This window comes from Passer montanus, unplaced genomic scaffold (assembly GCF_014805655.1).
Source record: "Passer montanus isolate IOZ18808 unplaced genomic scaffold, ASM1480565v1 scaffold18, whole genome shotgun sequence".
In the NCBI taxonomy this organism is placed as follows: Eukaryota; Metazoa; Chordata; class Aves; order Passeriformes; family Passeridae; genus Passer; species Passer montanus.
In genome coordinates, this window is record NW_024365381.1 from 10516373 (window position 1) to 10542635 (window position 26263).

General features: G+C 38.2%; 1 protein-coding gene across 3 annotated transcripts in view; it reads left to right on the forward strand.

The window, feature by feature from the left end:
- Positions 1-902: 902 nt before the first annotated feature.
- The window catches only part of TTBK2 (tau tubulin kinase 2), an 81755-nt gene continuing 56394 nt past the window's right edge, over positions 903-26263 (forward strand). For 2 of the 3 annotated variants that reach the window (XM_039705110.1, XM_039705112.1), the window contains exons 1-2: positions 905-1036; positions 22952-23111. In XM_039705110.1, coding sequence (XP_039561044.1) covers positions 23043-23111 — 69 coding nt within the window. In that variant the 5' untranslated portion in view covers positions 905-1036; positions 22952-23042. Of the gene's footprint in view, positions 1037-1405; positions 1765-22951; positions 23112-26263 lie in introns of all 3 variants that reach the window. The other variant, XM_039705111.1, reaches the window with a different exon arrangement.

Genomic DNA, 26263 nt, shown 5'->3' on the forward strand with positions numbered 1-26263 from the left:
CCACACGGGCCTCCAGAGTCTTGCCTGCAGTGAGGAGTCACCTGCGAGAGCGGGAAGCCTTCCCTTCGAATGCCGTACTCACCTAGGCACGGGACACCTCCCATCCACCGCTTCCTACCGTCACCGTGCGGAGCGCGGGGGTGACAGCCCTGCTGTGTCCCCAAGGGGACAGAGGTCACCGCCTGCCCCGCCCCGGCCTCTCCTTCCTCAGCCTCCCGCCCCACCCGCGGCCGGGCAGCGCCCTGCGCCCATCGGGCCCCGGCACCCGCCCGGGTGCGGACAGCGCGGCCGAGCCCGGCTGCTGAGGAGGTGGCACCGCAACGAGGACCCAGCTGCCCGCCGGCAGCGGCCCTGCGGCGGGGAGCGCCCAGGGCCAGTGCCGACCCCCGCACGGGCGCTGCCCCTCGGAAGCCCGTCGGGAACGGGGACGCCGGTGCCCATCCCGCAGCTCGGCCCTGGGGCTGCGCGGAGGCGGCCGCGGCTGTACCGGCGCTCGCCGGCTCAGCCAACCCCGCACTGCACAGCGCCGCGTCCAGGTGCGCCCGCCCCCGGCGCCCGGATTGACCGCGCTGAGAGCCAATCGCCCGTGAGGAATCTCGGCAACTGCCCAATCACCGCTCCGGAAATGGGATGTGGGCGGTGCCCCGGGGGACAGCGGGCTCGGTGGCGCCGCGGCCGAGGAAGGGCGAGCGCGGAGGCGGCGGCGCGGGCGAGCGCGGCCGGGCTCCGGCCGGCACTGCCGCAGGGATGGCGGCGGCCGCGGCGAGGGGCTCAACCCCCATGGGGAGCGCTGCGAGCCGCCCCGTGACCCGCTGAGCGCCCTCCGCCTGCGCGCTGCCGTTACCCCTCCCCGCGGGCCGGCCCGGCTCTGCAGTCGCCATAGAGACCGCGCCGCACGCCATGGGGCGGAGGCTGGGCCGGGGGGCGCCGCTGTAGCCCCCGCCCCGCGCCGCGGACACCATCACCTGTGGGGCCGGGGGCGCCGCCGGGACTCGCCGCGCCGCCCCGAGGAGCCGCCGCCTCGGCCCCGTTCCAGGTGAGGATTCGCGGTGCTGCGGCCCCAGCGGCTGCTGCGTGGGAGCCGCGTCGCGGTTTCTGTCCCCGCGGGAGAGGGAGTTTGCCGGGCGCGGGAGCTCCGGGGGCCACGGCCCGCCCCGGGAAGGGCTCCTTCCAGTGGGGCAGGACGGGGCGATCCCCTCCGTGGAGTTAAGGTCGGCAGGTCTGGCGGGCTCCAGCAGCAGTCACCGCTGCCCCGGCCTCTACGGAGAACTCAGATTTACAGGCACGAGATTTTTTTTTTTTTTTTGTCCCTCCTACTTGCTGCAAGAAGGCAAATGGTACAGAAATTTACGTGTTCTGACGGCGAAGGATCTCTGTTTTAAAATAGCTGCGTCTGTGTTTCCAGCTCTGGTTTGTGGCATGCGTGTGACGGCTGCTGTGTGGGCACGGCTGGATGGGAAGCGGGCTGTCTGTCGCCTGGCGCTCTGAGTGCTGGAGCCATTAGCGGCACTCGCATCGATCCGTGCATACAGATATGCCCGGCTAGGCCGCGGGTGCGCGCCCCACGGCGCCCAGGGGAGCACAAGCTGCGTGTGGAACGGCGTTAAAAGCACGTTATTGCCCGTACTGTTAGCTTGACAAAGAGGAAGTGGGGAAGCGCCTGGTTCCCGAGTCTACAGATGATCTCTGGAGCTGCAGCGGCATCCTTAGGCTTCTGTTGTCACTCTAGAGCAAAAGCAATGAGAGGACAAAGCTTGCTACGAGGTTTGTAACCTCTGCTGTGAGCCAGGGCAGTTGGAAACAACTGCTAGTGTAAGTGGGGGCGGGAGTGCAAATGATAATATTGATGTATTATCGTGGGGGCGGAGGGAGATGGACACAAAGGAATGACCCTGGAGTATACCACAGCATTTTGAGAACCTTCTACTGTATTTATAATTAAGCTGGAAAGGGCTATAGAAAATGAGTTATAAAATAGCCTGTAGTGGCTTTCTTAGTTACACTCTGTGTGCAGAACCAGTGTGATTTCAGCTTAAACGTTCTGAATTAGTAAACTATATTGCAGGAATGTTCAAAGCGTTAAAATAAATCATGCTCTATTTATTTCAGTATCTTGTTAGCCTTGAAGTAAGTGGTTAGTTTCTGTGTGGTGGTTCTGGAAAAAATGAGTAGATTTTCAAAATGCATTCTGTGTAGTTAATGCCATGCCTCTGTTGAACACATGCTAGCTATGCTTGTAGGTATGTTAGCTCATTTTAGCTGAGAAAACAAAAGGTTAGGACTTATTTTGCTGCTCTTGTGGTAATATTTTTTGAAGCCTTTATTGTATGAGTTCATGATACAAAGATAACCAGCATTTTTATTTTTTGTTAATATTGTCCTGAATACTTTCTGATGATGATTCATTTGCTTTACCGAGAGAGTGAATTATGTTAAACTTTCTTAACTTGTTAAACCAGAGGTATACGTGTTAACATTTGTTTGGCCTGTCAATGAAATTATATATAGGAAAGTTTGACTGCAATAGTATGAGTAGTCATTTGTCAAAAGTTATTTTGAAAACAGTGCATCAAGATACAGTTTAAAAAACGTAAAGATGGAACCAATTATCCCTAAAAAATACTTTGTTCTTCTCTGATACATTCCTGATGAACCATTATTTACTTGAAGCTCAGCATCTTTTTAAACTTCCTGTTTGGGAAGGATGAGGTTAGAATGAGAAGAACAAATTGAGCCACTGGGATATCGTGACGTCGCTTCTGTTCAGTGTGGTCACCGTGCTGCTGCTGCGTACTGCAGGCTCTGACACTTCTAACATCACAAATTCCAGTGAGGCTTTTCTCAATCTGCCTGATTATATCAAGGAGATTTTTGAGCATGACAGATGAGAGATATGAGTAGGGCTTTCCTTGTTCAAAACTGGCTTCTAAATGATCAGTTTCTACCAGTGCTAGATATTTGTGTACAGAAGGTTAAGCATCTGTTTAGTGTGTGAAGTTGCAGTGTATCTTATATTAATATACTACTGTGCTTTCTGTTTTAGTAAGGGCTTGTTTATCTAGTGGGAATGAATTGGTACTTTACAAAGGAAATTGACAGTTTCTGTGTATTCCTGTGTCTTGCCTTGTCTGTTTCTTTTTCTCTGGGGAAGCACTACACAAAGCCTTTGTGTTAGGCTGCAGGGGAGGAGAAACAGCTGCCTTTTCAGTACTAGACCCCAGGATTTGTCGTGGTCTCCCAGGGATGCACTGTGGTACACGGACCAGCCACTGTCCTTCCTCCCTCATTCTGCAAAAACACTCTCACCTCAAGAAACCTGAGCTTCCTTTGAGTGATCTCTCAGAGCAGCGAGTTGTGCCATGGATCTAGCAGATCAGTCTGAAGGGCCAATTGTTAAAGCATTGGTGGGCAAGAATTAAAACATGCAAAATTGTCAAAATACAAGGTTTATCTTAAGGAATTCAAGAGCTACAGGTCATGTGTGTTTGAAATTTTTTTGTTATGAGCTTGTCTTCTAGTTCAGGATTAGGGTGAAAGAAACTTTCTCAAATCTTTTACTTGGCGCTTTTTTTTTCTGTTTAAGAGTGTAGTATCTAGGGTACTTAAGTGGGAATTAAACATGTTAATTTTTAGAAGTGGAGATACAAGCTATTTCAGTTGGATAAGAGAGTACAGCTAAATGGAGCAGTTTCATTTTTCTGCTCTCCACGCACAAGTGGACTGCTCTAATGCTTGTACTATGTACTCTGTCATGCAGTTGCAGAATAAAAGAGGGAAGTTGGCTTCCCTCTTTTTGTTAGAAATACTGGGTACTATCTAATGTACTATCTATTTTAGTAACTATATCTTGTATGTTCTTTCATAATAACTTTTTTGAAAATTTCATCCAATCTTTACTTATCCTTTACAACTTTATTTATTTATTTAAATTTTAGAGTCAGAATGCTCCCCTCTCCTTGCTTCAGTGCTAGGTGTTTTGTAGTGTTCTTTTGAGGGAATCTAGTAACTTGGATTTTTTTAAAGCTGCTCGTGAAATTGAGATGCCATTTTTAGCCATTTGAATTTATAGTCTATCATGCTCTGTATGAGCTTATAGGTCACTAGTCTTGAAACCTAAGTAGTGGAAAATTCAAGCAATAAAATCTGGCCTTCTGACTTCACCTCTTGATCTGGTTGAGAATTCTTTTTCTGATTTTTGAGATGTTGTATAAGTCATGACTTTTGAACAGTTATTTTTCAAAATTATTTTTCAATTAATAGAGATGAATTCTGGAAAATGTGAGAAGGTTTTTGGGGAGAAGGGAAAGATTTAATTTGAGAGGAGTGAGGAAAGGAAGGCAAATTGATAAACCAAAGAAGTCTTGAGTGTTTTTAACAAAACTATTTTGTGAAAAAATTAACAATATTTTTATTGTTATGTTCAGGCATGTTTTTCTGTAGTTCTTGGCCTATGTGTTTGAGAACTTTTCATCACAGAATTGCATCACTCAAATGTTATTTCATGTTGTTGCTTTTTGTCTGAAGAGATTAATCATTGAGAATTGCACTGATGAGGAACTCTATCTGCTTATTCTTCCTTTTGGAGAAATGTGTGTATGTAGCTTAGCCTTGCATTTCAGTGCAAGTAGTAGTTGGAAGAGTTGAAGGCCTCTTTCATGGATGAAGTTTGCCAGGTCACTGATGGTACTGATAAGGAGAGTAATTTTCTTTCCAGTACAAAGCTGTCTGACGTATAAAGGAAGAGTTAAATATGCTGAAGTTGCTTTGAGAGCTTGTGGAGGATGTCATGTCTCTTTAATATGTAGCCATCTTTTTCTGTCTGGATGTTGCAAAGGGACTTGTTACTTGTTGCAGGGACAGGTTACTAATGTGGAGCTCACACGCAGAATAATGTAAAGAATCAGGTTTTGTGTCATCCTGGTCTGTTTGTACAGAAATAATTTTATTATGTTTTTGATACACTTCTCACAACTGAAATTATCCAAAATTTGTTCCGCCAGACTCATCTGCAGTTAGGAGGGATCTTGCCTTTCAGAGCTTGTGTTTTTTTAGTAGTTGGGAGTTGTCTTCAGTCAGCAGCTGCTTATTGATTCTGAGAGGGTGTTCGTTCTGCTCTCTGTCACTTCCCAGATCATTCTCAGATAGTATTTGTTGCTTCTGTCATGCTCTGTCTTAGAGTACTAACATTTTGTGAGGGTTTTAACAACACTTATTTGATACAATGTTGTTCAACATAGTAAGAATTAGATTGCTTGGTTACGTGGTGTATCAGCAGGATGTGTCTTGTAGCTGTCAAATTTACTTGTTGCCATAGTAATGCTTCAAATGCCACTCGTGGCAAGCAGTGTGACTTTGAGCATATGAAGTATGACTCTAGCTTTGCAGTGTTGAAGAATTAAAAAAAAAGGGAGGCAGTGATCTGTAAATAGAATATACTTTTCAGCATCAAACTGGTGACTTTTTAGAATGTATTTGTATTCTTGAGTTATATGCTGCCTTGAAATAATTATTTTCTTGTCTTTCATTTATCAGTGTCTTGAGTTTAATAGATCTAGAATGGGCATTATCAACTGATAGAAAATGTATCAGACAAAGAATGACTGTGCTGTTCCTTGAGTTTGATTGAATTGAATCCTCTGTTCATATGTGATGCTTTGATTTTCCATCTGCAGTAGTCTATAAATAAAATCAAAGTATAATTCCCTGAGTCAAGTCAGCCTAGAACAAACTTGTCATGTTGCACTCTGAGTTAAAGAAGAATTGACATTGGATCACTGTTCTTTTTCTGTGTGACATTTTGTGTTTTTTCATTAAGATCTAGAGATTATTGTGATATTCATGATGGTTTTGGGTGAAATTACAGTTCTACAGTTTTGAGCAAGACAGTGTATCCAGTGAGGAAGCCTGTTGAATAATTAATCTGGTTAGAGAAAAACCTTTAAAGAATCACAGGATAGATTAGTGTGAAGAAAGGATTGACTGGTCTTGTGGAGCAACGTGCTGGCTAAGCCAGTCAGTCTTGTCTTGACCAGCCAAGAACCAACAAATTGATGCTGAAGCTGAGGAGCAAACCCCAGTAAAGGTTACCCCTCCTACAGTGAAGGAGATGTGTGTGGGAAAGAAGCTCTGTTATTGGCTGTCTGGTGATACTTGTTATTTATTTATGGATGTACATAGATATAAGAATATTTTTCACGTTAGCTCCTGCAGATGAAAGTGCACATTATTGTTAAACCAGTCTAACAATTGGCTACTGCTTTCAAATGAAAATTATATTCTCTGCCTGAGCCTCTTCTAGTGCCCATTGATCTCTGAGCTACACTGAGTCAACTCACTAACTTGGCAGAGAATGATTATAAAAACTGAGTTGTTTGTATTGTTTTTTGGCTGATATCTGTTTGTAACTCTTGCTAGGTCATGCTGTTGTGTGCAACTTCACCCTGCATGCATAGCTGAGATAGGCATAACCAGATCCTTTCATTTTCTGTAGCCTGTGTGCTCAGCTGACAGGTTTTCCTGCCTATTGTCGGTTCAGGGAGGACACAAGAGAAAGAGGTGCAGTTTACGGGAAAGGCTGCTTTGAGGTGATGATGCACTTTCTTCTCTGTTAATTTGAAGGAAATTTGGGCAACATGCTAATTTCAGGCTGGACATTTCTTCCTGTTGTTCTGATATATTTCATTAATTCTGAACCCAGGATACCTCAGTCATGTGGCAGTGCTTCTGTACATATCTTTCCTTGATCAGTCAATTTTCCTCTTGTAATCAGGGAGCAGCTGTACTTCGTCTGGCTTGTTGGAGCTGGCAGTTAATACTTCAATTCTATTGTGAGGCCCTGCTCACTGAAATATTTCTTTTTCCTGAAGTAAAGGTTTGAACAGAATTGATTTATGGTCTGAATCAGGACTGTGGCTGACATATGAGTAACCATGCAGTAGATGTGGTCATATTTAGCATATTATAAAGTGCTTTTATACTTCTTACTCTGAAACACATAAAAGCTGAGTCTTGGTCTTAATAAATAAGAATGTAGTTATTACTACTCTTAACTGTATTATTTCTATTCTAGCTTCTGGTATGACTAAAAAAAAACCCAACCGTACGCAGATTTCACCCATATTGAATGTTTCCTGTTTCTCAGTAGAAATCTCATGACCCTGCTTGCCATATGATTGTAAATCTACATTATGCTCTTATAGAGTTGAAATTAGTTGTTGTTTAAATAATAATTTTAAAATGCAGAAGTATCTCACCATAGTTTAAAACTGAATATGCTTCAAGCAAATGCAATAACTGTTGGTGTTTAAAAAAACCACCATAGATAGAATTGTATTTCCTTCATGTAAATTCAAGAACTTAAAGAATAGTGTTATCAATGTAGGGTTATTACACTTTGCCATAATGGTGTAATGTGTAACTGTTTCCATATCTACAAAATTAAATCACCTCTCAGTCAATATGAAGTAAAATTTCTAGTTCTAGACAAATTATTTTTATAGATCAAGCATTCAAACATTTAAAATATACAAATATGGCAGGTTATAGGTCAACAATACAACCAGGATTATTTTTGTAGCCTAGGCTTTAATTTGGAGAGATTAGGAATTTAATGTCTTTATTTACATACAGCCAATATTTCCTAACTGTTATGCAATGCTTTTTTTACTATTTAAGTAAGGGGTAAACTGGAAACCTGTAAAGGTTTCTGAGAAACTTTGCCCTTTTGTTTTTAGGAATAATTGTACATTTGTTTGGAAGATAGTTAAAACCTGATTTTGCACTGTTCACTCTTCTGATGTGCAGGAAATTCTAATAATTTTTTGAGTCTCTTGACCTCCTTGTTTGTAATACATAAATTTACTGATTTTCTTGCCTCATCATTCTGCCATGTCTTATTTTTTCACGTCATCCCTGGAATGTTTTTTCTGAACTTAAGACAGTCCCAGCAAACTAAATATGCCTAGGATAATTGTATTTTCATAATGAAATATGCTTGTATAATTAACTTTCAAAGACCAAAGCCTCATCACTTTAATCAATCTGACTGTGTGAAGACCAAAGGAATTGTTGTGATTATTGAGGCTAACTTTATGTGTAAAACCAGCTTCCCTTGGACTTCTCTGAATTATGTGTGTTAGCAGTAGTTGAATAAGAGTATATAGTGTAGAAAATCATTGTGCTGTCTTTTAAGAATTGTCAGTAATGAGGAATCCACTGAAAGAGTTAATGAAATATTTTATTAGTAGAGTATCTTTATTAATGAAAGTTAAAGATCTTAGAGATATTTGTATGCATTTAAGGAATCTAAAGATTTGACCTTTTATTTGTAAGGTTTGTGTGTCAGCATGAAGATCTTTTGCAATTTCCTTGACTAAAGCAATTTCTATTAGATAATCTGAAGGAACTCAGCTTCATAATTTTGGACACCAGAATGGGATATAATATTGTAGCAGCAATCCCACAATGAGGATAGAGAGGTATTATGATCTCTCTCTCTCTTAGTATTTATTTGCCTGTTCATCCATACTTCTCATAACTTTACTACTCCAGCAAATACATATATCAGAAGTAATGAATTACTGCATCTTGCTAGGTGATGTTTCCATGTATCCTTTGGCCCTTGATGGATAATGTCTTCTTTTTATCTAAGTTGGCATGTGTGTAGTTTGATTGCCATCTGTGAAACCTGTTGATGCCATTTGTTCTTTATCACTTCCTGATCTCAGTATCAACTACAAACTTTATAATTTTTTCCTGAGTAGAAAATGTTTCAGTATTAAGTAGGAAATTGATTCCTATGGGAGTAATTAGAGAGATATTTGTTCAGTTCACTTATAGTTATATTTTGGGACCTCCTATTTAATATATGATCTATTGATTTTCTGGCAGAAAGAGACTGTACTGTATGGTATAAACTTAGATATCTTACAGAAGTAGAAGTTCCATAGTAAGTATTATGCTTATAGGCCAAATTTGTAATGCCATAGTAAAAAGTTAGTTTGCTAGGAGGAAGAACGTAATTAAATGGCCGTAGCTGTAGTGTCTTCCTTTAGTTCTTTGTTAGTCAAGTTCCCTTATTTGTCTGGAATTGATATCGAGCTGATGGCCCATAGATACCAAAGTAGTTTCATTAATCCTTTCCAAACTTTAACATCAGTTACCTTCTGGAGTGTTCTATATTTCAGGAACCTTTAAATCAGAGATCTCCTTGAAAATTCCTATTGAGGTACAAGTTATTCAAACGCGTCCTCCGCAGCCCGTGTGACGTGGTGGGCTCTCGCTGTCACCTGCGGAGGCGTGGCGCGGCTCGGGGCCGTGCCCGCCCGGAGCTGGCCAGGGTGCTGAGCGCTGCCCCGGCGGCCGGAGGGCGCCGCAGGCCTTCGGGGCTGGGAGGGGGCTGCCACCGGCAGCAGCGTCTCGTTTTCTCCTATCACTGTATCCTGGCACTGGCACAGATAACCTATATGCCTTTGCTGCTTATATCAGACAAAAAAAGTCTACTGTGGAAGTTTTCCCTGAGCCATAGCTTTTTAACATCTCCAGTCATGCTAAATTCATCACTGGGACCAGATTCTTTGCTGTCCAACTTATACCAAATGCACAAATACCATCCACAAGCAAGGGATATAAACCTTTGCCAGTGCACTTCTATAACTGATCACCGTGCATTATGGTGACTTTTCAGACAGTGTATAAAAGGCAAAAAACATTATTCTACCTGTAGCTTAACAACTTTCACAAAGCACCTCAAGAGAATCCTATAGAACAGCCTCCAAAGATGAATCTGGAAAGTAACACTTAACATCTATAAACAACTTCCAGCTTATTGCAGATATTACTTTAATTTTCTTCCTCCATGACCCACAGATTCCTGTGTTCTGTCTTTTTATCCACACCACTTTTTTTTTTTTTTAATAAGTATTGTAAAGATGACCAGTGATAGCACTGGTTTAAATGATTGTTATTAAACATATCCCTCTCCCATTACTTTAGTAATTCACTTTTAAAAATATCATACCCATTTGGTAAGTGTTAGGCCATATTAATTTGAATCTATATGTAGCTACATTGCCAAATTTGCTGCCATCTTTTGTAAGTAGTTATGGTTGAAGACATAAATCCTCATTCTTACAATCACAAAGTTCTGTATTTCTGTAAAAAATATATGTAGTGTACATGGAATAAATATGTAAATAATGTAAGCATATATGTGTATATCATAAAACACACACCTATGTATAATGTATATATATAGATATGTATTAAAAGATGTGTTATGTTGTATTCTTTATTAAAAAGTATGTTAGTGTAGCAGTATTATAAATAATCTATGTTTCTGATTCCCTGAACTAATTTTTGCTTTGATGCAGTTATACCTGAGGATCTTGAACAGAGAGAAGCTCTTTGATGGCCACCTCAGCAATTATGAGGAAGTAGAAACAAGAAATGTGAGAGAAGCATGAAGGTGTTAGAACATGTAGCACCTTCCTCCTTCTCTCCCTTTTTCCCATTTAATTCCTTTTCCTCAGGCCCTTTCTGGTGAGAGGTTTGGATACCCTTCTGCTGTGTTGCTTGGCTCTCAGGCAAGAGCTGGGATTTCTTGACATGGCTGCTGTTCTGTGTAGTGTGAAGACAAAAGGCTAGAGCAGAGTGTTGGAACTGAAATGTAAGGGAACCTGAAGGAGGCAGCTGTAGATGTATTAAAGGCAAAACCAGAGCATTTGTTTATTTATTTAGGCTTCGTGTGTGAATTGTATGTTATAGTCTAAATGTGATGAAGAGAAGTAATTCCCATGATTTTTCTTTTTAAATCTGTGGCATGTTTTGATAAACTTGCTTCATTTCTTATGCATCACCATATGCATAGCAATTTTAGTTCACACGCACACAAAGAAAGAAATCTCTAGCTGGTGGATTGAACTATTTTAACATTTTGAGAATAAGACTATTGCTGTATCCATGAGTGGTTTTTTTTTGTTTTAGAAGTAAATGTAAGCCTCTCTCATACTTTTTTCTTAATTTTCAGCTTTAAAATTGTTAGTGGTTATTGAAATCTTATTTACTAGCTGCCAGACTGAAGCAAAGCTATTGGATGGAAGTAAATTAAAAACACTTTGCAATTCAATACTGCAGCCATCAACACTTAAATAAAACTTCTGAAAATGCACCTGAAACTTGAATCTCTTCTCTTGTTTCCATCACCAGCTACCAGCTCAACAAAATTTCCAGGAACAGATTGTTCTTTTGTCAGCCTTGACAACTGATAGTGACCAACATATAGATTAAAAAGCATACTTCTGCCCTGTTTTTTCTGCATGCTGTAGGGTCTTGTATGGTTTTAAATATTTAATGATGTGGTAAAAGCCTAATCTCCTTGGGGAGGGAAGTTCTGTGTCACTAAAATTGTGTGATCACTTCTCTAGCAAACAATGTAGAAATCTTTGTAGACTTCTTTCTTGTATGCAAATAGTGCCATGTCATAAATAGGTGTATATGTGCTGAATGAAATGAGGGAAAAAAGTGCCTTAATCCAAAACAAAGCAAGCTTCCGTGGTATTGGATGTAGTCAGAATTTGCCTGTAATGAGTTTTCTATAGGAAAGGTAGAAAATACTAGAATTTAGTTAAAATTCAGAGATTCCTTAGGAAATTGTGTTCAGGAATACCCAACCAAAACCATTTAGAAAAGTGAAAAGAATATTAAGAGATGTGACTATTATATCAAGTGGCAACAAAATTATGGAAATTCTTGTCCTTTTTTCATCAGTTTTACATATTAACTTATTTATGGAAAGAGAGTCATAAGTCTTTCCAGTTCTTTTACAGCAATTGTTTATGGCTACTCATAAGACATTTAATTTTTTTTTGTAAATGAAACAAGTTATTGAGAGTTCCTTGAAGTAACAAAGTAGATACAAAAATCTACAAAATTTGTTGTGGGTTTTTATATGTTTGTTTCTCTTGAAGCTCAGGCATTTAGCAGTCTAAAATTTTTGTCCTGTCACCTACATAAAAATTGCTGTCATTTGTTTTGCAGCTGCCAGAAGTAACAATCAGTTTTTACATTAAAGTTTTCTTTCTATTCAAACTGTATCTGACTGTTGGTGATTTAAAATGTGTTCTGTGAATTTTCATTGTCAAAAATCTGACCCTGCATGTTTACACCAACTTTATTACGATGGAGCTAGTCTTGAGGTTAGGAAGTGTGTATTAATATATTGGTTCTCTGCATTCAAGCTATCAAATTATTCAAGTATAAAGATTAGAGGCATTTCTAAGTATTTTCTCAAGTTAAGTAGAGGGAAGAAAATCTGTATGGAAACACTGAGTCAGCACTAAACCCAACACAAAGTGGAAGGGAGAACATGTGTAAAATAGAAATTGAAGTGATAGAACAAATGGTATTTGGAGTTCCTGAGTGTTTATAATATTTTTTTTCAAAATAACTTCACATAAGTGCCAGAAAAGAAGAGTTTACTTGAGTTGAATTGTTTTGCTTTATGATGCCATTCCCACAACAGCTAGCTAGTCAACAGTTTTAGGGTGGTAGCTTCTTTCAAGTAACTGACAGAAAATTATGCACAATATTTTGAGTTGCATCTCATCAGTTCAAATAATTTGAGTTTATGTTGTTGCAGGGAGCATAATTTCTCTGTCCTCTCTCCATCTTCCCAAACATAATGTATGAATGTAAAATTCTAGAGTAAAGATCTGTATTCAACAGTAGTCATATGTGGATGCCTAAGGAAAAGTACAAAACCACAGATAATATAAATTATACTTCCCTCTAGTTCTTTTCTATTTTTTTAGTAAAGGGACTTTCTGCACTAAATATACTTAATATGTATTTTCAGTAACCCACAGTAGTTTTCTTTTTCATGTAGTTGACTGTTGTTCACTTGAACCATTGTAAAGTTTTAGTATTCACAGTACCCTTTTGCAAGAAGTTGCACAGATTAGTTTTCTCTGAGTCTGGCTCCTGCTGACCTTTTTTTTTTTTCTTCATTTATTAAATGACATCATAAATAGCTGATTCCTAGCTAGACTCTGCATGTCCCTAATAATTTTGTAGACCTCTGTCAAGTACCTCTCTCTACTTCCCATCATTCCTTGAAAAAAAATTGTAAGTCATTACTTTGTGTGGAAACTCGTCTGTATCCCTGATCATCTTTTTTTTTTTTTTTTTTTTTTTGAGATAGGAAGGGCTATTGTATACAATACTCAATATATTAGTGAACCATGGATATATACATGATCTTCATGCTGTTGTCTTCTTTGTGTAAATTCCTAAGATTTTATTTTTTTGGCTGCTATTTAGCATTGAGTTGCCATATTTTCTTACGCAACATTTACTTACAAGATTTCTTATTTCTTATAATAACAAGATCTTGATTGCTAACAGATTCTCATGTGTTTGATGAACAGTTAGGATATGTTAATATATTTAATAACAGTTAGTTATTGCTTTTCTAATATACATAATTTTATATGTACCTGCACAGAGCCTCATTTGCTTTTTTATCTCCTGGTCATACAGTACCATGAAGTCACCCAGCAGTTTGTCTGAATTGTCCATTTAATAGTTTGGATTGGAACTTTAAAGATCATCTAGATCCAGCTCCTGCCATGGTTGCCAGGTTGTTCAAGGCCCCATCCAGTCTGGCCCCTTCTTTTGAGGGAGCATTGTGTTTAGGTACCCAAGGAATCCATTCCAAATTTGAAAGCAGAGCTGTTAATGATCCAGATGGAAGATGATGAGTCAGGTTTTCTATATGTGAACACTTTGTGCAAAAATATTTTTTAATGGAACCTGAGTGAAAATATTGATCTTAATAAATGATAACTCATCAGCCTAAAAAGGGTAGCTCTGTGTGCTGTACTGTATATTTACAGATGATCTAGACAAGATGCAAATACTGAAATTACATAGTCTGGTGATACAAGAGTATTAAAATTAGCAGATATGAAGATGGAACAACTGAAGAAAGACTTTGCTACTGTGAGGTAATGATGAATGAAAATTATCATAAAGCAGTTCACATAGGATAAATAAGTTAAAAATTTACAGCGATGAACTTCATTCTTTTGAATGTCGTCTTGCCAGTTCTGTGAAAATAACAGGTTAGTGCTTACTAACAATGCTGGTCTCCACATCTCAGAGGGGATGTAATAGAACTGGAAAAAGCACACAGGTGATAATCAAAATCAGTGAAAGACCAAACAGTTGAAGAGGTAAATGAGGGGGCATATGGTAGGGGTGTATTCCCTATGTAGGACTGAAAGGTGAACAGGTAACAACCATACACTGCCTTCTGTGCAAGGGTTAATGAACCTCAAATGTGACTAGCAAAAGACAAACTGAAAACAAAGATGTGGTTCCCACAGCATGGAATTAGGTAACCATTTTCTTTATGAGTGTTATGGGTGGTAAAGTTTTCCTGGTTCAGAAAAGTTCTGATGAACTTGGAGACAAAAAAATTCTTAAATACCATCCTTAGCACTCTGTGTTTTGTGTTCCAGCTTGCTATATCCCCAGAAAATATTCTGGCAAGGGTAATCATATGCTTTGTGTGCCTTTGTATTTTTCTCTAGACATCAGCTGCTGGCAATAGTCAGGGACAGAAGATTGGACTCGGTGGATCTTTGGACTGCTGCAGCCTGTCTCCTCTTCTGATTAGCTGTCCATGCTATCTGCTTTTCTCCTGTCTAACCTAATTTTTTTTTCTGCTGCAAATTAAGCTGTTATTTTTGGATTTGTGCCAACTTTAAATACCTTGGCCAAAGTTCCATTTTGGTTCTTTAATACCTGTCATCCATTTCAAACCTTGAAGGACCTTGGATGAGGAGCTCAAGTTTCAGTCACTGTTGCTTGAAACCACCTTCAACTGCAGCTGTAAAACAAGTGCATACTGTGACCAAGCCACATTGTTGACTGAAACTCCTCTTCCTTTGTAGTTTCCAGCACCAATATTTTTTAGGGACAAACTGGTTAGGTAGTCTTAGATGAGATATGCCCATCTCCTTTGTTGTTGTGTATTGTACTTGTAGATTTGATGTTGCCTCAGCCCATGTGATCATTGTGGAATATTCTGTGAACAAGAGAGACTTCCTGGCACTGTACAGAACATCTCTCTACAGCCATGCCAAACTGAAGATGAAGTAGTAACTTGTGCTGCTCTGCTGGCAGTATATCATCTGTTTATTCACCTGCCTTAGTGCCACTTTCCTTCACCAAAGCCAGGCACCAAGCCATTTCCCACCTCTCCTGTCATTTGGCAGTGCATAAGGACCCACTTATGTGGCTGGGTCCTACCCTCTGGTGCAAGGGGTGTTGACAGCAGTGTTGAGTTGGTCTTGGCATGAGCGTCACTGTGGTTTTTCATCTTTTCTTTGTGCCTGACTTTTTTAGCATTCTTTATCTGCTGCTGAAAAGTACAGTTCTCATTGAACAACTGAGGCGTTACTGCATAAACTGTAATGTATTGGTGTGTCTGTCCTCCTTACCTCTGTCAGGGATTGCTGTGTTGTGTGGCAGGATGGGTGTATGTTCCCCTCACTGAGGAGGCCTGTCAGAGTTTGGTTGATGTCCTGCACTGTGTGGACTCCCTCATGTTCCATTGTCCTGTCAGCTAGGCTCTTTTGGAATCATCCTGCTTGGTGTAGTAGTTGCTGTCCTCATTTCAGATTAGTGAAAAGAAGAGCCTTATTTAATAGCTGTATTTAAGGAGATGGCACACCTATCTACTCACAGCCAGTGCCCTCTCTTTATCACAATACTGCAGCAGATTTAGTTACGTGCTCTAAAGATAAGGATGCTAAGAGATCAGACATTACAGACTGAAAAAAGATATTTTCCTCTGTTCTTTCTCCTGTTCTGCTTAGCAAGCTGTCAGGCTTCACTCACCCTGTCTTTGTGATGTGCTTTATACACTGATATTTCAAGAGAATGCTCAGGTTTTGTTAGTGAGTCCAGGTCACTTCATGGCTGGTGCTGCAGGCTGAGCACAGTGCTGTGAGAGCAGTCATGTGGCTGCCAGCTGGGCTGCTTCTGTGCCACTGGCAGCCCTCTTGATCACTTGGATGCTGTCAGTGCAGACAACATTTTGCTATTCACATGCTATCTGAATGTCTCATCAAAGTTTCTCTGCCAATTTTCTTGTACTTTGCAAAAAGTTAAGTGTTATTCCCATTTATAATTAGAGTTTGCCCTAAACTTTAGTTGTTTGGATTAAGCATTTAGCTGTGTATATTCCCTTGCATCATTCTCGCACCGCCCTTAGCAGCAGCTCTCCTCTGTAAATTGCTGTGTATCTACTCTGAAAAGTTTTGTAGGCATTGGAAGAAGTTCTTCAGAGCAATGTACTGCTTGCCTTCTTGTCTCTTCTAGTTGTGTGTTGTATGCATGTGCTGGGCATTTATATTTTTCCTTTCTGAGAAAATGGAATTATAAAATAATATATAGTACTAGTCAAAAGGTCAATAGTTTGGAGCATCTTAAAAGATCAATTTATGTTATTCCTTGGAATATAAATGGTGAACTATTAATATTCTGAGTTTGTCCTAAGAGGATGATTTACTATTCCAACATTTCAAAAAACTGGAAGCAAAGATTTTAATTTTGCTGATAAGTCCAGACTGGAAGTAGTTTGATATTATAACACTGTGCCACGGTTTAAAATATCTTAATTGTTTGACTTCAAGCTGTCTTTGTTCAAAACCACACTTCACTACCACTTTCCTACAATAAAAATTTTCCTAGGTTCTTAAAAAATTATTGTAAAACCTTGTATAATTAAGGTAATTACAGAACTGACTTTTCATTTTCAAGTTTCTTTGAAGAAGACTTGAGAAGTAAAACAAATTTTTTTAGCAAAAATCCATGGTTCTAGCTCTATTTAAGTTTGTTGTTAATACCACAGCAGTATTTTTGAATCTAAGACACAGAAATACAGCTTTTTTTTTTTTTTAAACAAGTGACACTTTAAGGATTTTAAATTTAATTTTTGAGTAATTAATAATGTTGCACAATCCTCTTTTTGATTTGGACTCACTCGGAGTTGTGGGAAAAAAATTGAGAATGAATTTCACTTCCCCAAGGGTTAGGTTTTCACAGTAGTGTTACAGGCTTTGCACCTGAGGTTGAAGTTAACAACTGGTTTCAGTTGAAAGCAGCACAGTTGTCCAGCCCTTCCCTGTTCCCTACAGCTAACTTCTAATCTTTCTCTTTTTCTGACATAAGCCTTTGTGCTCTAGTGGGACTGATCAAATTAGGAAATTAATCTCAAGCATCTGAAAAATACCATGGTAAAAATGTCATGGAATAAATAGAATTTTTGATATATAACTCATACTAATTCTCCCTTGACTGAATTTTTCTGTTTTTCTAAAGGTAATAAATTGCATTCTGTTTCTCTGATAGGTGTCACAACCATATAATCTCTCCCTGTCATGTCCTTTCTCTATGGCAAGGTATGGAGTTATTTCAGTTGGTCTGATCAAGGAACACTGAAGTTTACTTCATTGTAAATGCTTTTAAGTCCAATTGAATTTTTAAGTTGTAAATTCTATTTTGAACTTAAAGAGGGTTTTGCGTGCCTAAAACTTGTATGGTTTTGCTACATGAATTAGTTGGTTCAGTGAAAGATAGGCAATGTTTATCAAACTAGTATACTTACTTGGGTTTTCCTAATATTTTGGTACTGAATTCTGTTGCAAACTGAAAATAGCGTGGTAGCTTGAAATATATATATATTTAAAATAAAACTTGAAACTAAACGTTATATTTGTAACTCTATCTTCCAACTGAGAAAATTTTGCCACCTTTGTAATAACAACTGCAGAAGTTGCCAGAAGGAAATACAGACTCTTTGGCAATAGCACACAAGGCAGTTGGGAGCTTTTCACACCTGGAATTTGCAAATGGTGATGAGTATTTTTGGCACCCAAGCACTTGAGAAAGGAAAACCTAAAATTACATTGGTTCTGTGTTGAATTTTTAAAAAGATTTTTTTCACAACCAGTACAGTTGAAAATTTAAGTCAAGGTTTTAAATTCAGTTTTCTCATTGATGTGATTAATGATGATTTTCAAAACGCCAGCTTTCGATGGATGTATTTAGAAAATATTCAGGTTTAAATGTAGGATGGCTTTCTAGTTTGGATGTTCAAATAGATGCATTTAAATAATTTCTATCCCTAGAATTAACAATTTCAACATGTTGTTAGCCTTTCTAAGACAGTGGACTTCACTGTAAATGCGGTGAAATTAGGACCTTTAAACATTTCCTGCCCTGATTTTCTCTTTATGCTGGCCTTTTAAAATGTTCTTTGTTCCTTAAGCTCTGCTTAAAAATAGAAAATACAGAAATGGAAACCATCTTAGGTAGATTCCAGTTAATGTACTATTTTTTAGAATGAGCTGAAGGCAGGCAGGTAGAGCTCCTAGTATGCTCAGAGAGTTCCTAATAGCAAATGATACTATTTCATAGTGGAGGCAACAGGGCGTGTATTCCTTTCTACAGAACAGAAGTCTGTGCTCCCTTGCTTTGTCCTGGAACTTACCGTACCACCATTCAGCCAAAATTGTCTGTGCTACTTTCTCAGCCTTGGGTCTGAATTTAAGCATCTATAAAGGCTGGTAAGCAGAGGTTGGCTTCAATTTAGGCTATCTCTAAGGGAATTATATACATGCACACAAATTACATTAAAGGATTGACTTTTTTCTGGAAATTTTGCACTGTTATTTTCAAATACTGTATAATCTCTTAGTGTACTTGGATGGAGTAAATTCATCTTTTGCTAATGTGTAGTTAAAAGCAGTTAAAGTGGTTAGAAGGGTGTTAAATAATGGATGTCTGTACAGCATTCTGGATATTAGGTCTAATGCTCCTTTACCTGTTCTTGTTTTATACTGTAATGAGTTCCCAGGTTTATGTTATGGAACAGTCTATCCTCATTGTGTTCTCCTAGTTACTCCATGACCTCTCACCTGGAAATAAATTTGACAGAAGGCTAATTGTCTTTCATTGTAGTTGTGTTATCTTGAAAAGTGCCTCTGAAATTAAAAACTGATCTGGTAAGAAAACTGATGAGTTCATGAATACAGAATTTAATGATATATATCACGATTAGAGTGGCTGTTACTTTTTTAGGAGAATTGTAAAGATGTTTGTTTTGCTGAAAATAGCCTTACTGCCACCTAAAAAACTGCGCTGCTAAAAGATTCATCTGCTGAATGAGTAAGGGAAAGCTTGCACCTTAACTGTGTGTCATTAATTATTCATCTCCTTCAGTAGAATACAGAACATGCTGGAGCAAAATTGTTAACAACATTGTAGCCTGTTAAAGAGCTATGCTGAAAACAATGTATTTCACTAATACAAATGCAACTACATTTACTTTTATGAGTCTTTTATTCATCTGTGAAATTTGGAATGGGCCAGTCAGTCTGAATTCAAATCCTTCCAAATTCAGAGAAATTTCAGTTTCAATCTTGACCTGAGAACCACCTCCAAAGAATGCATATTTATATCTGTCCAAAAGTCCTTTAAATGTAGTAGTCTCTAGTGATGTCCTTTTCTTCTGTATAAATTTGGGAAAGGTGATTGTAATCTAAATTGCACCTACTAGAAAACATGTTATCTGTTACTAGGTAAGGAATATAAAGATATTTATCCACTGCAGTACATCAATAATTAACAGATTTGCAGATTATACAGTGTTAAGACCATCAGGGAACACATCAGAGCAATGAAACTCTGCCTAGATCACATTGTGAATAAGGTCTTTAAAAACCATATCTTGTAGTAATGCCTGAGTGTGAGGATGGAGGTGTATAAGCATCTGATAGTGTTGTGGTTTAGCAAAAGTATAAAGCATTTTCAGACTTAAATTAGGGAAATAAGACTTCTATCACAAAGAAGTAATATGAAAAGCTTTTCTCCGTATCAGGAATTGGTATGATAGAGTCTAATTCAGTGTGGATGTTTAGCTCAGTGTTGCTGTCCATACCACAAGAAAAATGTGGAACAAGGAGAGGGGTTTTGAAGGAGTACCATATAAAAGACCCATGGCTATGAAAGAAGGCTTAAAGCTAAATGTATTAATTTACAGGAAGTTAAAAAAGTATGTTCAGATGTTTAAATGAAGTGAAATTACTGGAAATTGAATTTGGTTACCAAAACTGTAACCAAGTTGTGTGGTAAAAAGTTTAAAATTAAATGCATTAAACCTTGAAACAAAGCAAGTTATATTTATTGTCAGGAAAGAAACGTATTGGAATATATTAGCAGTGAAGAACATTTGGACTCTTACATATTAGTGTGTGCTAGTTGACTGAAAGTGGTTGAAGTTATGAAGTGGCCCGATCAGGCGAAGGTTTGGACCAATTTCAAGCCTTCTGGCCTTGGAATTTGTCACTGAATCCTTCTTCTGCTTTACTTAAGTATTGAAGAAAACAGGATTCTTCAATTTGACTCCAACATGTTTGTAATGCTTGCAGTTAATTATTAACCTTCAGGAGGAGCTTAGCACCTGGTCTTCAGGGGTTCACCAAAGAACTTTCCCCTCCCAGGCATGACAGTTCAATGGGTCCTGGTGTTTTATTGCTTTGAATACCTGGGTTTGATGATACAGAATAGATACAGTTGCTTTGCAATGATCTAGGATGATGAAAGAGTTAACAAGGAATTAGTGCATTAGAATAGGATTGAGGAATTGTGTACAAAAGAAGATTTTGTTACCTTGGCCATGCAGATATTACATGCAGTAATAGAGTACTTCTACAACAATTCTTAAAAATACAGGGTGGTTCTTTGAATGTATGTGTTGGACCTTTGTGCTCTGGGCCAGTTGCTGGTGCTCTGTTAGTCTGCTCAAGAAGCCACAAATGCATAGCTCTCAGAAATACTTGTCAGAGTTGTGATTTTAAATTGTGAATTTAAATATATTTAAAAAAAAAGTATCAAGTCAAGGGTGATAGCAGAATTAACAAAAAACTTTGAACAGTCGTATCTTTGATTCAATAAAGCATCTGCTTTTCCTACAGGTGATGAATTTTTCTCAAGTTTGAAAGCTTCAGCAGAAATCTTACTTGCAATTTTAGATTTTGCTCTGGTGAGATGAATAGTTTCATTTGTTTTAAGCACATATCAGGAAAAAATAAACCCTCTTGAAGTCCCAGTATAGAATTTTACAATTTATTTGTCAAGATCAACCCATACTTCAATGTAACTGGCAGGTGGTGGAAAGAGAAGCAAACATTTGAGTTAAAATGGGGAAAAGGGGAAAAGCTGCTGTATGTGCTTTAAGCATGTAATTAGGAAATGGACCTTTCCCCCTTCATTGGTGGGGTTTTGTTTCGTCTTTGTTCCTGACTGTGTTATGGTAATCCTGTTAGAAAGGACAGTGAGTGTGGTCAGTGGTTAGTAATGCTAAGGGGTTCACATAGATGGCTCTAGTTCTTTTTAGAATTTTGACCTTATCTGCAGGGGAGAATTTACTATCACCAGTAGAATTTGAATTGGTTTAGTTCAACCTGATTAAATTGCAGGATGGATGCTGTTACTCATAATATGCAATTGTAATTTGGTTTCCCTTCATTTGTTTGAATTAACTAATTTAGGCTCTGTATTCTGAATGGACACTCCTTTACGGGCATGTAATCCACTCTCATTGGGTGTAAATTTAGATCCTCAACTTAATGTTTCTCCTGAGGGATTTGTTTTATCTGGAGTTGGTTCAACTGTCATAATGTCCAATTGAAACAAAAAGGCATAAATATAATATGAAAAAGAAATATCAAAGAACATGGAAAACAGCCACAATTTCTGTTGTGTCAAACAAATGTTTGTCTTCAAAAGCCAGGTTGTTCAACCAGTGGAGTGTTTACTAAAAAAGCATAATTTAGTCCCAGTAGTAAGATTGGCAGTTAGCCACATGGAAGGCCATACTGCTGATTTAAATCAGAATGATTTTACCAATTTTGCCTATCATTTGTGTGCTGATTCAGGGAGAGAAGCAATGTTCACTTGCAGTGAAAGGCATAGAAAGTGTTCACTTGCAGTGAAAGCTGTTTTGAAAGCCATAGAAATGACCTAAAGCAAATATACTTTTCAAAGAGTATTGTCTTTGGATAAGAGGGCTTATACAAAGAGTTACATTTGTATAATTACAACAGTATAACAATAAGCACAGTTCTAGAAAAGCTCAAAGAATTGAAATAAGCTTTTTGTTGGTTGTAGTATTTGCTGATGGGAGCCATAATGGATATGTAATCTCCAAAGTACAATTTTTTATAATACTATCTATAATCCAATTCAGCAATGATTGCTAAAACCAGAAAATTTTAAAAAATAAACTGTCAAAATTACCAAAGGGTTTTTGCCTTACCAAAGACAGCTGTTTATAGCCTGAGATAATTGTACTTAAGATGTATTTAATCAGAAATAATCCTAGCTATGTGAAACACATTGTAAAATGTGAAGTAGTCTGTATGCAGTGCAACTGAAATTCAAGTATCTATTTTTAACATTGTAATTTTTTGGTTAATATTATTTTAATGTTGTTATATATTACTATAAATTAATCAAACAATTATTTAATAAGTTATTATTAGATTATTTAATTAGTTATTAATTTTAAAAGTATTATTAAAATTAAGTTTAAATGTAATTATGCCTTGCAGCAATTTGAAACTGCTTGTGGAATATACCTCTGAAAATGTTTAAGTTCATTAGTTCTATATTGAGATTGGTATTGGAGATTTGGGAAAGAGCAAGTTGGAAAATTAAGGAAGGCTATCCTTGAATTTTTTTATGTACTGGAAAATGACTAAAATTTCAACATTAGTCACTGTGGGATACAAAAAATAGCTAAGGTGCTGGGTGAGAAACACAACTTTTGCTGTATTTCTTGTTATTCTGTTAATCAGTGAGTTCTTCTCTGTTTCTGCAGTGACTGGTTAAATGGAAGCCATTCGTGGGATCTGGATGGTTTCTACTGACGCAGACTTTGCATAGCAGCTCCATCACCTCAGGAGGTTGCAATGAGTGGAGGAGGGGATCAGCCTGACATCCTCAGTGTGGGAATATTGGTCAAAGAAAGATGGAAGGTGGTGAGTATGCCTTCCTGCAATCCTGTATCTTCTTTGAAACGTTTTTAGAAAGAAGTGGTTTGTGCTTTGTAATTAATTTGAAAAATATTGTGAGCTATATTTTGCTTAGTACTTAAATTAATTGTGAATGAGCTTTAAAACTACTTGTTTCTCTTACCCTACTTTAAAGAAAAGTTATGAGGATTTAAAGTGGGTTATTTTTTTTTTTTCTGATAAGGACCTAGGAGAGCTCTTAAATCCCAATGTAGTGCCTGATCCAAGCACAACTGGAAGAATACTGTTAGTATGTTGAACCCAATCAGCCACTGATTATGTCAGTCCACTTTGGAGATCAGTCAGAAGCCCTCCCCTGAAACTAGTAGGTTTGTGCGATATGTTACTACTTATAGGAAGGTCTTTCAGGGCCTTGCAGCTCTTCCTTTTGTTTGTTGGATTTTATGGCATAGATTTATTCTCAGCTGATTTGTATTCATTTGATTGTGAGCCAGCATTGGCTTTGCCATAAATAGCTCTGTTCCCTTTTGCTGTTCATATCCTTGATTTGCATGTTGAGGGAAATAGTATCCAGTTGAAGCTATTTCTGCTGGGAGAAACAGGCTGAGTTCTTGTAGTTCCTTCTCCATTCCTCTGATCACTTTGGTTTTTTTCACTTGGAATTAAAAAAAGGCCAGTCCACAATAGAACATTCAGAGTATCTGTGTGTGTAGTAGGCTGTGAATGGATTCTGAATTGCTCATTTTATATTATTTCAAGTTTTTTAGAACTATAAGACACAACATAGAAGATACAATTTCATCATTAATTTAAAATTAATAAGAGAGAATTGTTTCAACTGTCTTGTGCCCTATCTTTCAGTTAAATATGCAGGAAGCTGATACTAACTCTGTGTAGGAAATCTTTGTATTTCCTTTTGGGTAAATAGAACCTAAATAGTTATCTCTGGAGTATAAGTATTTGTAAAATACCTTCTTATATTTAATCTCAATACAGCAGTGAAGTAAAAACAGAAAGCATAATCTTGATTCAGATCACATAGTATAAAATACTATTTTAAATACAATAATATACAAAATAAAATAGACAATAACATGCATATCACTAACCACGAAACCACTTACTTGTCTGATGTGTGCAACAGTGGCTGTGTTTTCTTCAGGTATATTTTCGTTCCTATGTAATGAAGACTGCTGATGATATAAGTGTCTTCTGGAAAATTTTGAAAGTAGGCTGAAGTTCATTTCATGTAATTATACATTTTTACTTACAAGTTTTCCAGATATAGTATTACAGGAAGATGAGTGCCAACTATTTCCTGTGGGTAGCTCTTCAATTTTCTATCTTCTGTAGCAAACATTAAGGATTTCTTGATGGCATCTAAGGTGATAGACTTCCTGAATTCAGGATTTCATAGGACTGTCTCCCAGCAGAAGAAACTGAAATGCAGTTTTTGGATTTTTTTGCTGCTGAGGACCTTGTTCATTGCAGTTGTGAAAACCATATCTAAAATTTTTGGACATGAACATTTAAAAAAAAAACATGTCCAATTAAATTTAATTTTAACCTAGACATTATTTAGGGTTATTCTATTTTGAAAAGTAAGCATAAAAAATTATAAAAATTTTTTCCCCCAGTGACAGCCCTCTTCTCTAGTGGTGTCTGTTACATTTGCTTTTATCCTTTGTTGATGCCTTTCCTCATGCCTCTTTTTTGACTTTGAAACATTTATTAGAATCCTGACTTGGAGAGACTTGCTTGTAATGGTAATTGATTTTTTATATCTTTGAGAATAACATTCAATATGTAGTATAAGCAAAGGTACCAAGACAAAACTTGTTGGAAATTGTATGCTGTAGCCTGGAAGCGTATAAAGGCACAGAAGTCAAAGAGAGAAGAAAGAATTTGGGGTGTGAGATGCTGATTGCAAAAAGAGAAGGCTGAAGCAAATGAACAAGATGGGATATTGTAATGCAGATGTAAACAAGGGCAACGTGGTCCTCATCAAGGTAAAAGATGTTGAGCAGGTGTGGCAGGAGGCCAGTATTGAGAGGTCACCACCTGTGTGAACTGGCAAGCAAAATGCAAGTGAACAGAAAGCGGACACAGGGATGGGCTGCCCAAGATTACCATGGAAATGTTGCCTCTGTGTGATGAATATATGGGAAAGCCAGAGCTCAGCTGGCAGTTGTGACTGTGAAGGATGTGAAAAGGAACAAGAAAAGCTTCTATAGGGATGCTTGCAGCAAAAAAAAGACCAAGGAAAACATGGACTCGTTGTTGAATGTGTGTGACTCGGTGACAAAGGACATGGAAAGTTTTTTCTGCAATCAAAGAGAGGTTAATTTGGGCCTGGAATTACCGAGTGGTGTAATTATTGGGTGTATGTTAATGATTCTGGTGTACTTTAGCTGAGGATATAAATTGATCTGTTTATTTGTTACAGTGATGGTGGTTTTGTTTGCTTTAAATTTCTTTTAAGCACACATACAGAGAAACAATGCTTTCAGAGGCAGTCTTTCATGGTCTGGCCATTTTTCAAAGCTGGTAAATGAAGTTAGATGATAAACATGTCTGCATTTGTAAGGGGGTGAGGAAGGCTGTGTCACCTCTTTTCTTTTCCTCTCACCTTCTTCACCATGTATTCTTACTGGTGTGCTTGTACTGGGCTCAACATTCATGCGTTATCTGTTATCTTCTTATTTATTTATAGAGTCTAGGCTATTTTAAAAAATGGTTTTTCTGCTCAGTCAAATGTCTGATGGTGTTAATTAGGAGACATTAGATTACTTTTCCGAATCTGAAGATAGGTCAACATATTGCTGCTCTCTAGAACCCTGGACAGTTTAGATGACATTTTATGCAGTGTAGTCATATAATGTTAGCAACTGTATGTTTCAGACGACATTTAGAAAACCATGTTAGTCTTAGGGTAAGTTCCTTTTTGTCTCCTTTTCTCTTTTATCAGCTTTAGAATGTTAGCCAAGGGAGGCATTTTGTGAAACAACATTGACATTTTTGATATTGAAAACCAAAGTAGTGTCTGTTCCATGTGACCACTTAAAGCAGAGTGAAAAAAACACCTTTTAATATTTGCTCTGAAGGTAGAGCGAACTAATTAGTATGCCGTGAGCATTCTTTTTACCTCTTTCTTGCAG